Below are 16,963 nucleotides of genomic sequence, written 5' to 3'. Positions count from 1 at the left end.
TAAAACGCTGGCTTTTATGTGAGCTAGAGAACATATACGCGACAAAAATCGGTTGTCTGTCCCTTTAAAGGAACTATCACGGGTAAAAAAAACACGCTGCACTGTGGTTGCTACACCATGAAAACGAAGTCAAAGTCATGGTCGCAGCAGTAAACATTGAATACGGCAAGAAATGGCACAAGTGTGAAAGAAGCTGCACTGCAAATTGCCACATCACGACTTGTGAGTGGTGAAATGCAATTGGTGGAGCTTGTTTAAGCAGTTCTTAAAGGAGCCATGAAGACAAAGCACAAGTTTGGTTCATTCAAAAGATTGCCTCGTTGGAATCATACTGACAGGACTTTTAACGTAAACTTCGCTCAAATAGGCTATGCAGTGGAACCCCGATAATACGACTTTAAAGGGGCCGCAAGAGTCGCATGACCGGGGTGCGGGTACATGCCAGCCTGGTAGATGGTCTCACGCGAAAGGTGGGCTAAGAACCTTTTTTAAACTACTAGATTTAGCGCGTTCTCACGTTATTTGCAAACATTCAGCTGAAATACAAAGTTAAAAAAAGCAACACCTGTGTTGCGGCCCCCTCCCCTTTATGGCGTCCAGCTAGCCCGCCAGCCAAGCGCCGCACGCTATGCGATATAAGGCCGACATGGTCGAGCAAACTGAGAGAGGAAAAGGTGAGTGTGAAACTGCCAAGGCCAAGTAAAACTAACGATAGTACAAGGCGGAGATGAACAAAAAACAGCATTGCTGTACATGGTGGAGACATCCTTTAAAGGGCTGGCGAAGAGCTTTTCAAAAAAAAAATTGTTGGGGGCATTACGTTATGGTTTTCTTGACGCTGAATTCGAAAAACATGTTTATTTTATGTGTAAATACACCCAAACCATCTTTTTTCGTCAAAACAAACTACCCCTGCCCGAGGGCACGGTGAGAGCCCTGGCTGCCTTTCGCGATTGGCTGGCGGCATATGACGTCATATTCGGAAGTGCCGGCGCTGCGGGGACCGCACGGCCTCAAGATATCATTCTCTTCCCGTTCAGATACGGGCCAGAAGGTCCTCTGGTGAATGGAGGGCTCACACAATCTTTCTTTAGAAAAGGAGAGCCTGATGGAAGTATAAACGCAACAGGTTCGCTCGCGGCGAGCTTTAGAAAGGGGTTCTCCCCCGACAACTCATGGCCGACTTGTTTCTCGGGTGCAGGGAAGTTGCGCAGATATTGGTTCGCCGCTTTCACTACCAGCGCTAGTCACAATTCCTAGCACAATTTTTCAACCCACCATCATCCCCATGCTCGAATATGGAACTTTGTTTTTACATTTGGACAGATGGCAACACGCTCTGTGCAGCGGCCTGCGATGCGCACAGGCAGTGCAGCCGCCGCCGGTCGCCGCGTCGCGCAGAGGTGCTGGTGCCGGGTCGCTGCTCGGCCAGTCAGCGGAACGTGGCATTGCTGCACATACGCATGTTTTAGAATAGGGGAGCCGAACATTGGTCACCCCCCAAAAGGTAGAGGAACGCAAACGCAGCACGCTGGTCCTGGACGAGCTCTAGAACGCCTTCCCCAACAGCTCCAGCCGGCTCAGGTTGCACGGAGTCGCCGCGCTGATGTTGGGAACTTTAGGCTTAGCATCAGTCTTAGCATCAAGTAAGATAGTTGGTCGCTGCTATCTCTACAATTGCGAATGACTACCCTTGACATAGTTTTTCACCAAACTATCATCCCTTTTCTCGCATGTGGAACCTTATTCCTACGTTGATAGTCATTCTAGCGATCGGCGCTGTGGTCATTCTTGCGCGCAGGTAACGCCATCCATCGGCCTCTCGCCGCATCTCGTGCTCGGGCAGGATTGTTTGCGGCCGTCGACGAGCCTCCGTGACCGGACGGCGCTCCGCATCGCGACACAAATTCGATCACCTCTTTCGAAATCCCCTTGGATGACAATACAGTCGAACACGGATATATCGAACTCCAAGGGGATCACGAAATAGTTCGATATATGAAAAATTCGATATAAAAAATATGGGCTCTGAGACCTCATTTGTGGCGGACCACCACTTACCGATCGGCGCATTCAAGAATGACAACTAAGTCCGAACTAATGACGCAACAGGATGCTTTATTTGCGTGAAAAGAAATCGCTCATCTTGGCCTGCTTCTTCGTCCTGTATATGGAATTAAAGACGCTGGTCTCGATCTGCTCAAGGATATCCAGGTGCGACAGCCCAGTTCCTCCATGTTGCCGCAACTACGTCGAATGAAGCTGAACGCAGCCGCCAGTTCACCGGTGGAGTACGATCGTGTATCCGCCTCCTCGTCCGGACAATCTTCGCCACTCGAGCTATCAGCCTGGGTTCCTGCAACCGCAGCCACGATATCCTCGTCACCGGCGCTCGGAACAGCCTAAAGCCTAAACATTCCTGTCAGCGTTCACGAAGTTGCCGGCAGACACTCCGGCTGGAACAGCAGCTGGGAAAAGGGATCACAGCTCGCGAAACGTGTCGTCCATGCCCTCTTCGTCGTCGTCGCCGTCTTCGCAAGCTTCCGAAAATTCAGACGTCACGAAGCCTGCCTTCCAGAAGCAGTTGGACACGCTCTGCTTTACGCTGTTCCAGGCACCAGTCATCATGCGTTTGGCCCCCAGCTGGTCAACTTTAAGCTCGGTGCCCATGCGGAGGTTCATCAAAAGCCTATCGAGGAGTCACCTCCTATACCCAACCTTGAACGACTTTGTCGAGTGGTCGAGCGGCTGCAGCCTGGCTGTTGTGTTCGGAGGCAGAAACTTGAGCTCGATGTTGTCGAGCCCGCAGGTGGTTTGGTTGGCCAAGCAGTTATTAATGAGGAAGCAAGCGTGACGCTCCGAGGCCCCGGCTTCTGTCCCTGTCGGTTTTTGGCGAAGGCACTAAGCGACCGCGGAAATCGGGGGTGCAGCGACCGCCGAAGAGCACCTTCCAGCTCGCGCGGCGTTCGATATACCCAATGTCGGAAAAAATACCGTTCGATATAAACGTACGAATTCCCATACTTTTACACAGAATTTTCAAGGGGATAATTCATGAGTTCGATATAGACAATAATTAGATATACCCGTGTTCGATATATCCGTGTTCGACTGTACCTAGCACAATTTTTCACCACACTATCATCCTCTCTTGCACGTTTACCTTGCTTTTCGCGGCGGCCTTGATTCTGTACGGCAGCGAAGAGCAGTCGCTGCCGCGGCATGTGTGGTGCTGGTGCGAGCCGTTTCGTGCGCCGTACGGGCATGCACGACCGGCGCGTGTGCGAAGCGCTTCCGCGCGCAGAAAACGCTTCATGCTTTCAGCTTGCTTGATTTCTTCTTAAAATCTAGCTATACAGCTAAGCTGTCGTCACAGCCAACAACGTTGATCGGGAAAACGAGCAAGAAGTTTGGGAAGCCCAGAGTGCTGCGGTCCCAAAAATGTGCTAATTCCCTTATAATAATGGATCAGGAACTTGGGGTACCTCCGTATTTGTTTGAGCTCGTCGCTTCGCGTATGAAGCCCAGAGCACCCGACGACACGGCCGGCCCCGCGACTACTCGTAGGCAATGTAGTAGCCACGGGCGCTCGGGTAGGAAATCTCTGAAATAGGAGTCGCTTTAGGGAATCACACCGTAGCATTACGGTTAAAAACCGACGTGGAAGCAACTCTAGACAATAATGATTAATAAAGTGCAGATTACACGCCTGCTTAATTCGGAACTTCGCCCAGAAAAGTGGGACACAGCGAAGCGGCAGCGCACGTCGCTGGCCGTCTTCCTAATATGACGCTACTTCCGGTTGCTGCCTCTCAGTTTCTCGCTCTTCCGGCGATGCGGGAGAGAGCAGTGGGCGGGGCGTAGGGTCAACTTTAACGAGGAATACCGCTGTCCCCAAGCTAAAAATGACGAGAAAAACTTTACAGGCACAAACTCACTAATGTAATAATTGTAAAAAGCACAATTTTTGCCCGGTTTTGAAGGGGTACTGAAATACCTTCCGCCGATGTATGGATGTAGATGTTACCAAGTAAAGCAATGCATTAGCAATCTCTTCCCGCAAGAATTTTGTTAACGCGATGAGTATTAGCTGAGAAATCGTAAATCAAAAACTGCGCATTATCGTCGCGCCGCGTTTCCTCTTTCTTTCAACTTATTCTTTGTTGCTGACGGCGCGTGAGCCTTCCCTCCCATGATGCTGCCCTCCTCAGCGGTGACGTAATTCCGCTGTTGCGCTTCTTAGACTGTAGTCTGCTACGGGCAAGCTTTGTTAACTCTAGTTCACTATAGTTGGCGCCATAAATCCCGCACTCTGCTCAAGGTTGGAAAAGCGAATGAAAAATCTGGCCGCATGTGTGCGGCGGCCTGGCCTTGCCCTTTCGCAGTGTACGTTGCTGCAGTTGCTATCGGCGGCACATGACTTTTTATCGGCGGCGAACTCGCAGCCGCACGGGGAGGATCGTGCGCTCGTTCCCTTTGATGCACCGCTCATTGTTTATCTAAAAAGCGCCGTATCAGATGTGGCCCCGCTGGTGCCGGGTCTTATTTTGCGGCGGTGGTAATTCCTGCCGGCGGCATGAGATAAAGACATTTTAAACCGATACAGAACCCGTGCACAAAACGCTTCAATCATGTGACCAGTTCAGCTTGGGGCGATGCGTGGTGGAGAGCGGCGACGTTGGCAAAACATGCTCCGCCGTGGCTCTGAGCTTTCTAGCGCTGGAGCGAGGGCCATTTCTTTGACAACCTCAAACATTGGTTGCCTTGGCAAAGAGGCACAAGCCGGTTCAGAAGTCAGTTACGGTTGCATGATCCCGGTTCAGCTCGGGGCCCCATCTCGCAACATGTGGGCACTGCAAGCGTACCACTCACTCCCATTGGGAAGTGCGAGATGCGTTTGGCATAACAGGAGGCTATGGTGTGTGTGTTGTGGACGCCTTTGTTTCGCGATGAAATGCGACGTTGTGCTTCTGCGGGTGGAGAGTGCTTCCCATGGTCTGGATTATCTTTCTCCAGCGACGTACGACTAAACTTCGCATGGGGTATGTGCAGTGTGCGTGGCTAAAAGCCATTTCGGCTTGTGCACCAGAGTTAAGTGACTTGCTGTTCGTCCCCGCAAACCGCGCGCGAGGTGAGTGCCGAATTTACGACGGGCAGGAGGAGGCAACCCATCGTCTGTCAATCGCGGTTCAGACTTGCAACGCATGTTGCGACGTTGTGTTCGTTCGAAACGCATCTCTGGATTGTTTTGAAGTTGAATAAAATGTATGCGTCAAACCCGGGCATTCGGCTCAGGGCGTTCTCTGCGATTGCACGAAAGAAGTGCCACGGGGCTTCAACGCTTTCTTTATGGAACGTACTCAGGTAAGAGAATATCCATGTCGTGTTATGGCCGTGTTGCGTTCAATACAAACGGTTAAGCGTTTGTTTACACTTGTTTCGTTTGTCGTAAAATGTCAATTTGGCACTCCGCTGGCAGATCAACCGGCGAGCCGAAAGCAGACGACTCATCTCTTTGCCGGAAGTGCGTGAAAAAGCCTCCCAATAGCAGGATGTCTAGCTCATGACGAACATCTGGGAATCGATGATGTTGACATGTGAAGATTGCGGCGTCCAAAAACACGAAGGGAAGGGTTAGAAAAAAGCGACAAACTTTGCAACAAAAGTGTGAGCTTTCCGCTGTGCGTAAAAGAGTAATACTTGGCACAGATGACGTTGACGACCCAATCTAACGATTGCGCTAGTTCAGTTAGTGTGCTCAAAACGCCTTTCAGGGCCCCTTTAAAAGCACTTCAGTAGCCTTTTAAAGGATACCGTGCAATCGCTATTGAATCATAGTGCTCAACAAAGCTGTTTTCGTTTCCCACAAGACCCAGCAACACGAAATAGATAAGATGTGAGCAAACCTTTGCGAGTAAACTGTGCTGCGGCGATAATTATAGCGTGGTCTGGCTAAGCCTCTTGCTGCCGCGACCAGCGAGGGCCCCGAAATGTCGATGCCAACGAGTATGTGTCTCCGCCTCCTGTATTTTGCTCCGCCCTTGCGGCGGACGCGCTTGAATTGAAGCACTCTAGCAAAGAAAAGAGCAGATTGACAACGCGGCTTTTGATAAGCAGAGAGGAGAGATAAATGGAGAAATATCGTCGTGAAAGGAAGAAACTTGGATCGAGCGGGTGGCGAAAGCGGCTGTCCGGTCACCGCCGTGGGACTGCGTCGTATGTGTTTCCATGTTCGTCGGCGGCTCAACGGGAGCTTCCAAATCACGCTCCACCTGCCACCTGAACTTCAACTTCTCGCGTTTGGCGCGTTCGCCTGATGCATGCATGCAGGCCCGTGGCAGGTTAACTCCCGCTCACGAGTACTCGCCTACTTGCTTGCGTCTGTTCAGTAAGTGGTCTGACCCGCCTGCGGACGTTTGCACATCAAGCAGCGTCAAACGATGGTTAAGAATAAAGAAGGTCAGGTTGGGCGGCGAAGCGGTGTAAAATATGGGAAAAGCGCCGGTTTATCCGCGCCAGGGTCGGTCGTATGAAGCGGACCGTGTGCACCCGAGTGTCATATCATCGGGGTTTTTAATGCATTGTTTCTATGGGGAGTTTGCCGGGACCGCCACCACCCTTCGTAAGATGCGAGACATCGTAAGTCCGGGGGAACGTATCAACGGGGTTCCACTGTATAATTAGGAAAAAAGGGAATGGCCATGCGACCCACTCGCTCATTTCCCTCAACAGAACCTATGATGTCTTACCAGCCTGCTCTGCGATTGGCGAAGGCCGGCAAAAGCAAACGCAAATTAGGCTGCGCTTATAAGCTTGCAGAACGAGCTATTTGTGCTTAAATTTAGGGCAAATTGTTTTTAAACTAATAAGAATGGTGGGACAAACAGTGGAAGTTACGAAAGCACATGTAAACATAGAAGTACTGATGCGTACTGCTGTTAGTACTGTGCGCACTACGTTTGGTTTAGCTGCACAGAACAGCGGGGCATTGGGGTTGTCTCAGACGACAGTGGCCGATTGACGCAAGCAACTGTGTCTCACGTGACCATATTTGTCGAGCGAGCGTTATGTTTCAGGAAATGATTATTTTCTCCCAGAACAAAAACATCCAGGTCAAAAACAAACCAAAGGCAGAACACTGCTTGCCACGGGATGGTGGCGCCATCTAGGTTCAGTAACGTAAACAAACGCGCGAACGCCGCCGCTGTAGACCGGCAGTGCGCAATCGGCTGCAGAGCGGTCGGTTCCTGTGATGTCTTTGCAGACCATGAAAACACGATTTAGCGGAAAAATAAATATTTTAACTTACAGTGATTAATTTCTCAGTGAATAAAACATCGTTTGCATCCGGAAAAGCGCAGGGGGCAGTATAAAACACAAAATCTTTCGAATAAAACAAACTTGTATTTTGTCTTCATGGCCCCTTTAAGCATTCCTGCAGATGGGAGTAAAACCGCGTGCAGAATAAATGCACCCATGTGGGAACTGCTGTTGCACGCATTGTTTTAAGACAGACCCTCACTTCCGCTAGTCAGCATTGTACAGCGAGAAGTCGGGTCAAATACGCTCTCGGCAGTAGCAGAGGGCAGCTTTTGCTTCAGTGGTCACCTTGACGTACAAGCACGCAGTCAAGTGATACACACAGTCAATGATGAATGTTATACGCATGCACGTGTGCATGCATGTGTGCATGCAATTGTGCATGCGTGCACATATTACACATGCGCCAGTGGTAATGCTTGCTTTCAAAGCTCATATTTCACAACTGGCAATGCAGAACAGCAAAACATTCATCGCATCTTGGGCATCCTTTAGTACGTATAAAAAAAACCTGGTTGAAAAAATTTTGCTGAAAGAAAGCATATCCAAAAAATGTTTTGTGACACAAAACCGCTACGAAACAAACAACGTGATGCTTTTACCTTTACTGACGGCGTATTTTATGCCCAGTAACTTATTTGCATCTGATTTGGTATCTGCAACAAGAAGTGATTTTGCACTAGTGTAATCAAGGTACGTTTACTATTCTGATTAGCTGGTTATCACAATTTTCTTCAGCAACGAAAAAGGGGAGCACAAAGAGGAAGAGCAAAGAGGACCACAAGGAGCGAAGGAAGAAACTGCATGCGGAGAACCCGTGATGTATGAGAAATGAGCTCGACTTGTAAAAAAAAGCCCCTGGAAGGAATTCCCTCGTAGTGTAAACGTACCATTTCCACCTTGATGTTCCAATACTTATACTTTGCAAATCACTCCTTGATACCTGCTCAAACTCAGCACTTTTTGGTCCCTTTCATTCGACACAACTTCATTCAAATATGTATTTTTTTCTTCGTCACACTGTGCAACAAAGATAAAATCTGGCTGTTTTGGCAAGCTTTTCTGCTGGCGGAGTGGAGCGACAAAATCGATCCAGGAAGCAACCACAACGGGTTGTGACAGGATCTGCTGCTTTAGTTGGCCCTGACAGCACCTTGAACCGCAATGCGGAGCAACTTCCCGGCCTGAAGACCAGAGGGACAAGAATGTTCACAGCCGTGGCGGCTTTTCTACAGAGGCCCCCAGCCTCAGGGGAGATCCTCTGCGGTCGCGAAGTGCACTAGAGAAGCAAGGTACAACGGCCTCACCCTTGAGGCTTCGCAGCTTGAATTCCCGACACAGCCATGCTTTGCTGTGGCTCCCTTGCGCTCGCTGTATTCAGGGTACTCATCGTGGAGATTCAACTGCAAACAGTGAAGAGGAAAAAAACGGTGATCGGCTTGGGCTCTGCAGCTAAGCAGAAGAAGCAAGCATCACGAGGTTAACGCGCATATTTTGGGCCAGCTAAATGCTGCGCTTTAAAAAGGGACCGTGCAAGACGCGCTTTAACATCTCACCCACAGCGGTGGCCAAACCCAAGGTCATGGGTTCGACCCAGTAATGTGGCAGCCTTTTTTCTGATGGAGGCAAAAAAGAAGGATGCACGGGTGTGTCCAGATTTCGGTGCCTGCTGAAAATCCCCAGGTGGTCAAGACCCCTTCCCTATGGCCCGCCTCACAGCCCATGTGTAAGCTGGCCCGAGCCATTTTGGTTTCAGCCCAACAAGGGTGTTGCAGCGATCACGACTCACTGTGAAAATCCTGTCTCAGTTAGCTGCAATACATGCCTCTTCCCATCTGGCAGCCTGAAGCAAAGAGGCAAGGGGAGGTCGCTTATTGCTCGATACTGCACAGGCTCTCTGTTAGGCTGAACAATCGTCCTGCCTCGCTTTTATCACCGACCCCAGCGCAGTGTCCCTCCCACGCTGCACTGTCCAAATCCATTCTTTGCCAGCCATCAGCCTTCCCCTGCTTCTGGTCCCGTCTCTCAGGAGCCACTGTGAAACCCCTACAGGGCAGGCCCGAGTCCATAGAAGTCTTCCACCCGAATTTGCCCCCTCATCCAAGACACTCTCTCCTCCAACTGTAACTCCTACCATGGTTCTTTCCAGGGCCCGTTGGGCCGACCAGGTCAGTGTAGAGCACCACAAATTCTTTAGTGCGTGCCAAGCTCTCCCAGACGCGCACCTTTTTTGCTCCCAACATCCATCAGAACGACAGCCACTGTGGGCAAGACACAAACCCTGCGAACATGTGTGCATTAGGAAAAGATATTTTGGCCGCCATGCCAGTGCAGCAGGGGACCTCTGGAGCACAGTGGGACATTGCGCAATGCGTCTCCACTGAGGCATGCTTACCCGAGGCGCTCTTGACTACTGTACTGCCTGCACCTCTCTGAAACAAAGCAAGCACAGTGCGAGTTGTTTTGTTCAGCTTCAGAGAAGCCAGTGAAATTGTTTGTACGCTGCAAACATAAATGACGCCTTTTTTTCGAAATGAGCCAGATTCAGAAACCGAAACTAACTCAGATAAAACTGCACTGGCAAAAACACTCTGCAACTATCCACTAAAAGAAGGAGTGGCAAGAAAATACGTGAAATAGCGCCCTGCAAACGCGTACGCAAATTGTAGTTCGTATAAAAAATGAGTTAGATCCCGCTGCTTCACGGACCAAAATAAGCCAAATCAATTTGCCCAATGGGAGTTTGCTTTTGGCTTGACTGTTCAGACTGTTTCGAGGGTGTTTTCAGTAGTATTTTTTTGCTTTCCGCAGCTGGCTTATCATGCATTAAGACAGAAATTAAGAGATCGCCGAAAAACGTATCCCTGGACGTCAATGACAAAGTGAACGGAAGAAGTGAACAAAATGAAACAAAGATGTGGAACAATGAATTCATCTCGTCTCTTCCGTCCCTACGAAGTAACTCTGGTTATATTTATTTTTGCTTCCGTATTTAGCGTTTTTAGCACTTAAATAAATAGCCACCGCTTACAAGCCCTAACAAAAAAAAATATCCCTGCCCCCACCCCCTGAGAGTACGAACTACTTCATTAAGGTGATGAATAATATATGAGCAGCTTTCTTGTGAAGCGTTTCGGAAATTCATGGCAAGGCAATGAAGAGCTTGCTTAGTTTATGAGTGCCTTCAGGTGTGCCTAAGAAAATTGTCTTAGGTAAGAATTCGAAGAAAAGCTGCTAATAGTGCCAAGAGAACTCACCTGCTCTCCAAGCCATTTTGTAAGTGTGGAATGCCTTTTCCACCTAAACGCATTCGCACCATTGTTGTAAGTCAATTTAAATAAAGTTTTCATACGAATACCGCATCGACTCGAGTGTTTCAATTCAATTTGAGCCAAATCCAAACTTATCACTCCAATACTGCTGAAATTCACCGCATAATTTTGAATTATTGGTGGCCATAAACGTCTTCTAGCTGACTTGTGAAATGTATCATAAAATAGCTTTGACAGCTTCGCAATTAGGTCCAGTAGAAACTTCTGCTTGTTGCTCAAAATGGTGTTTGGCGGATCTGGCTGATTTCGAGAAAAAAAACCGCCTCACATATTCCTGAGGTGAGGTATACAGTAAACCGTCGCTATAACAAAATCGCTCAACTCAAAACCTCGCTTAATTTGAAGTGTTCCCCAGAGCAGGGCATGAGAATCAATCCTCCCCACTTTTATCGAGGTATCGCTTATAAAAAAGCAAGTTTCCTTTCCCGAGGATTTGGTTATTGCTGTATGTCCGACTTTTTTTTCCTCCAAGCTGTGGCGACGCAAGCACGGCCATAAAAGCACGGCCGTGGTGCCGAAAGCACGTCGAAGCAAACGCGCCCATCTTATTACACGTACGGATGGAGTGTACTTTATCTGGCAGACAAGCTTACTCCCAGATTAATATAAAACAGCGGAAGTCAGGCTCCGCTGCAACAAAAATGTCAATAAAGAAGCGGGAAAAATGGGCTACATTTCCTAAAATATATATGCGCGCCGCGAACTTGAATGCGCTGGCCATCTAGGTTGTTGTGCACATTGTTGAACACTACGTCACGACCTTGAAATTGCGATCTGGCGTTCCGCAATCTCCAAGAAACGCCTTTTTTTCTTCTGTTTTTCTCTGTTTCAACACGTTTCAACGCTATGAATTGTCCACTTTGTTCCTGCAGCTGCAATCGCTTAGCCAGAACTTTTTCGACAGTCAACTCTCTATGCATGCCGCCATCAGCGAACTAATTATTTGCGGCGTTTGGCGCCACGAACCTCGAGCGGGGGCATGTGGCTAATTTAAATACCAGCCACTCTCGTGAAGGTCGCATCTCGATCAGCTTACGTTTTCAGGTGACGGGTGACGGACGACCTCTCGATGACGCCCGCACAGCGGTTGTCTGAAACGTAGCAGAAAAATATGCGTGGTATCGCACGTCGACTGAAGACGTCCTGCACTCTGCGATACGCTAGGTACGATACGTATCGCGAATTATCGCCCGCGTTATGAACCATGCGCAGCAATCGAAGTTCCTCACCAGCCTCTTCTTCCTCCTCTTTCGATGCGGGTTCGCCGCAGCTGGCACGCGCAAGCGCCCGTGAAATCCTGCCATGGCCGCACACGTGCAAGAAAAGCTGCGGATCCTGGACGGTTCAAGTTAGAGAACACGAAATGGACAGCTCATTTGACGAAGGGCACAGACGAAACTCGGTAGCAACTTCTGCACGGGGAAAGGAAGACGACGGGGCATACCCGAGGCAAGCTGCAACAAATTCGCCCTGCCACTCGTATAAAGTTTCACCTCATCATCCTTTTCACCCACCGGCACATAGCGGCGTAGTCTTCGTAACCGCTTTCCGTCCTCTCAGGTGTGAAAGGAGAAAAAGCGTCTGGGGTTGCAACAGCAGGCGCAGTGTAGCCCCTCAAAAGGGTAACCAGGTGCCCAGGACCACGTTTTGCAGGTTTCACCTGAAATACGTACAGTATATTATCGCCGTTATTCAGATGAACCGCAGCACCGCAGGCCACGAAATAGTTCGGTACCCGGTAACGTGCCAGATGATGATGAACAAACGTTTATTATAGAGCAAAGGGGTAGGGGAAGGGGGTGTGGTGAGCCTCCTACGTCCAGCAGGTCGCGCGAGGACACCGCTGTTACCGCTCGGTCGACCAGCATAGCTCGATCTTCACGGTCGGAGCTGCTCAACCACCTCTCCCACTGCTCACGTCCGCGCCATGGTCCGCGCGTTTACAAGCTTAGCCGGCTACCAAGCCGGATGAAGTGAAGTAGACAGCCTCAAGGCTTCACGGCGGGAATTAAAATGGTTTAATGGGACACTGCAGGAATCTGTCAAACGTCAGTTTTTGTTGGCATTCGCCCTGGCCAAGCTTCGCCACAGCACGGCGCCCGAACTCGACCGAATAACAAGGCCCTCGCTAACCTGGACACCCCTTCCGTGCTTAAGCTGATTATCTCAATCACATGTGGCAGACAAACTTACTCCCACATTAATATAAAACAGTGGAAGTCAGGCTCCGCTGCCACAAAAATATCAATACGGAAGCGGGAAAAAAATAGGCTACATTTCCAAGAGTGAATGCGCCGGCCATCTATGTTGTTTTGCACATTGTTGAACGACTACGTCACGACCTTGGAGTTGCGATCTGGCATTCTGCAACCTCTGAGAAACGCCGTTTTCTTTTAATACGAAAGTGTTTTATGCCGGGGTCCACCAAGATGTCACGACGTCATATCCGTCACGGAAATGACATCGCCAGAAAAACTTAGATTGACGTGGCTGCGCCGGATTCGAGCCACGAACTCTTTCGCCTAAACGGCAGGTACGAAACGCGCTCACCACTGCGCTATGAACAGACGCGTAAACAGGACAACAAACGCGCCTAATATTTTTCCCTTCAGATGGTGCTGCCATCTAGGAGAGACAAAGCGATGTACTGAATGAGCGCCGACCGTTGGCGCCTCGAAGCCGGGTGTAGCCCGAAACAACCCATTCCCGTTTGAACCCGTCCCGCTTGAACCCATTCCCGAAACACCCTTCCCGTTTGGCCCGTCCCGTGTGCGCCCGTTCCCAAAACGTCCTTCCCGTTTGACCGCTTTCTATTTCAACACGTTCCCAAAACACCCTCCCCGTTTCAACCTGCTCCCAAAACACCCGCCTCAAATAGTTGAGATATTTTTCTGAGCTCGCAGTGCGCTTTTAGCCTCCAAAATTGCGCTGGGCAAGGTAGTGTAGGTTATTGAGTAGGTACTACAACATATTTTACTCATTTCTTGCCTAATTATTTAGTGAGAGGGTAAATTCTATTGGTTAAGTCTCCTGCCACGCCCGTTGCACGAGCCACGCCCCCCCCTCCGCAACGGCTGCTGCCACGCAGAAGTGACGTCAAGCTAAAGTAGTCACGTGACTTCCTGTGACGTCACAAAACAAACGTCATATTTACGTCATTTGATCATACCGCTTTTTTGTGTTAACGACGACGGCAGGCGGCTGTTCCCGTCTTGTGTACCGATGTTCTCCGCCCGTGGTTCGAATGGCAGGCCTGACGCATCGTTACGTTCTTATCTCCCTGTACAGCGGCTGCCTCGTGGCGCTTTTTTCTTGTTGGGAGGTGTGCTTGTAATTATTTAGATTGGGTATTTTTTGTGAACTTGGTGTTGCACGTCTTGGTAAGCCTAACGCATTGTTTTCTGCACGCTGCTTCGCCCCGCTTTTTACATGCTCCTAGAACTGTATTGTTGTCGCTTAATATTTTGTAAGCTTCACGTTGTCTTGCAGTTCGCGTGCTATCGGCTTTACGCGCCTGCATTCGTTGCCTACTTGTGCCTCGCTTCTTCCATCCCAAGCCTTGTGTTCTAATTCTGGAGTGGTGGCTCAATTATAAAACGTGGGGATCAGTATTTTCCATCGCGTCACGTCGTGGCTAACGAGGTAGCTGTCTTTGATGACATGCCAACGTGAGCGACGTAGTGTCAGCGTGTGCACGAATCGAGTGTCGTCAGGTAGCGCACGGCATCATCGAACGCAATCCGACCTCGCATGCAGCTTCTGCAGTTTTTCCCCCGGGGCAGTAGTACTATCGCCGAGAAATGTATCCTGATTATTCCGCAGAAACGATCTGTGCACGTGGCGCTGCAGAATCCGTGCAGGGAGCGCAGCTTCACTTCCGTGGGTGGAGCCCAACTGCCCGTCCAAAGATATCTACTCAAGATACCACTGAAACCATTCGCTGACTGGCTGGCTTCTTGTTCAAGGAGGCTCAAGCTCCAACTGTGCAAGCATGGAAGAAGTGCAGCCGATAAGATCGCCGTGTGAGCCAAGTTTGGAACTTCTGCTAATAGTCCTTTAAAAGTATGGTGTGCATAAGGTTAACAAGTGACAGTTCAGTTATTGTTCATCTATGCTCAGATTTGTTGCTTAAAGTACCATTGTGCTTTCAACTGAGAAAGTCTTAATGAAATGATAGGCAAGGCTTAAAATTACTGCTTGGCTTTTATTTCCCTTTCCTTCGCTCCAGTACCTTTCGCCTCCTCTAACCTGGTTAGGCAACAAAACTTCCTCCTGCATCTGATTTGAGTATGTATTTTGATAGGCTCGTTCCTTCTTTACTCTTGTGTTTGGCTTGGTTGAAATTGAACATAACCAGCCACAATACTTTCATTCACTCTCAGCAGGATGGGCTAATGATGATGAGAGCTTATCTCGGAGGCTTGCAGTCTATGCACAAACTCCAAGTGGCTGTGACATCTATATGCCCATCCCAAGCTTTCTGCGGAGTTCAACTTGACACTAATGCTTGTATTCGCAACTGGTGAAGTGTGCTTAAGCGTCTACTGTCCAAGCCTTTGGGGTAGTGAACAGGAAGAGTTTCCAAATGTGAGGGGACGTTTCACATTCTATTGCTTTTTAACTCCGCACGGTGTAAACTGTTTTGGAAAATGTCTCAAGTGAATTTACTTAGTGGTAAGGGGCATTATAAAATGTCCCACATTTCGTTCACAATGATGCAAGTCTCGTCAGAAGCTAGCTGCTAGAAAACACATCCACGGGTTGTGTGTTGTGTGCCCATTAGCTGTTTCCTTTTCTTCCGCAAAACGGGCACTTAAACAATCCTTTAAGCCAACAGGCTTAAAAAAGAGTTTATCAAGTACAACTTCGGAGTAATGGTTGGTGTCGAGCGTGATATTGCTCACTCCCGACAGTACTTCTTAATACCTTGTGCAAGAACTGGAGCCAAGGCCACGTGCGTGGATGTGAATGTCTGTTGGTGTTTGTGAAAGTTGCAGTACAGCTGGAAGGTGTATGGATCATGGGGGGCTCTAACAATGAAATGACTGCTGAACGTACTGTTGCTCTCGTATCAATGAGCAACATGTGAGCATTGATAAGTGCTTCACTGTTGACATTTTTGTTACACAAAAGCAGGCCATGTTAAGGCCCCCTGGCAAATATTCATGAAAACGCTGGACCAAAAAGCTGCCAACACATGGAAACCATGTTGATCACGGCACCTTTCCTAGTACTTCAGTACCGTTTATCAGTGCTGTGTTTTTCACCCCAACTAGTAAACTATCCCAGCGTTGCACCTTAAGCCAGAAATCAAACGCTTGCTTGTCAATGATAAGTGATCTGCCAAACTTCCGTGTCTATGCAAAAAGTGAGTAGCTCTACTTTCTGTGCACTGTTTGTGGTGTGAAGCACCATTTCTAAACAAAATGCCAGGGTTATCCTGGAAGACGCACAGCATTAAAACCTCAACAAAAAAGGAATAAGCAAGTTATACTTTCTTGCACTACACTAGAGTACTGCGGGAAAGCCAAACCAGCAAGTGATCTTTTTCTACAAAGCCCTGCAGAGGAGCCAAGAAAAAGATTCCTTTTTGCGGACACCAAAGCTACGCTGGAAAGCCAAAATGTGTGGTGTCTGTTACTGAAGATTAGCTGCAAGACGGGCATGTTCACGCAAAGATTTATGAACCAGGCTGGCAGGGTAACAAAATCATTGAATGAGGTTACAACAAAATGTGTTATGAAAAATGATATAATACTGTTTGCTATAAATAGCAATTAAAGGTATAAAATGGTTTTGACACCAAATAAATGGCCTGTTGAAAATCATTGGCAAAACCTAAAGAGCAACATTTCATACAGCTGCAATTGTGAAATAGCAAAGCGTGGTTGGGGCCTGAATTCAGCAGGCGTGCTCCAGCTGAGAATGTATAATTGCAGAGAAAAACAATTATAAAAAGCTAGGGAAAATGTGAGCTTAGTTGAATTACCACCAAGGTATTTGGTAGAGAGAATAGTTACAAAAATAAAGAAGCAACATGGGGAGCTTTATTTTCCCTGATTTAAGTTTATCAGCACTGAGCTTCATGTCCCATTGAAAAATGTTACACCTGCATGCACTCGGCACATCACATTTTACGGTATAACACAGTTTACTTCGAACATAGGTAAATAAGACAATATTGCATAAGCAGTTCATTTATACGTGAAATAGAAACAGCAGAGTTTTTAAAATGAAGCCCGTGAGTGTGCTGAATGAAAGGTGTTGTGTTGTGTAATGTACTTCTGTTCATGCCACCAGGTGGCGCACAA

General features: G+C 48.6%; 1 protein-coding gene across 3 annotated transcripts in view; it reads right to left on the bottom strand.

Moving 5' to 3' along the window:
* Window positions 1-16,706, bottom strand: part of LOC144149905 (N-acetylated-alpha-linked acidic dipeptidase 2-like) — a 114,781-nt gene extending 98,075 nt beyond the window's left edge. Inside the window, exons 1-5 of one of the 3 annotated variants that reach the window (XM_077681631.1) lie at window positions 12,167-16,706; window positions 11,882-11,987; window positions 11,689-11,743; window positions 9,716-9,752; window positions 8,628-8,723 (exon numbers count right to left, since the gene is read on the bottom strand). In XM_077681631.1, the coding sequence (XP_077537757.1) occupies window positions 8,628-8,710 (83 nt within the window). In that variant the 5' untranslated portion in view covers window positions 8,711-8,723; window positions 9,716-9,752; window positions 11,689-11,743; window positions 11,882-11,987; window positions 12,167-16,706. The remainder of the gene's footprint in view (window positions 1-8,627; window positions 8,724-9,715; window positions 9,753-11,688; window positions 11,744-11,881; window positions 11,988-12,166) is intronic. The other 2 variants (XM_077681629.1, XM_077681630.1) reach the window with 2 other exon arrangements.
* Between the last annotated feature and the right edge of the window lie 257 nt (window positions 16,707-16,963).

The sequence above is a fragment of the Haemaphysalis longicornis genome, unplaced genomic scaffold (assembly GCF_048455015.1).
Source record: "Haemaphysalis longicornis isolate Haplotype H1 unplaced genomic scaffold, Haemaphysalis longicornis Haplotype H1 scaffold_8, whole genome shotgun sequence".
Lineage (NCBI taxonomy): Eukaryota > Metazoa > Arthropoda > Arachnida > Ixodida > Ixodidae > Haemaphysalis > Haemaphysalis longicornis.
This window is presented reverse-complemented; position numbering and strand designations above follow the sequence as displayed.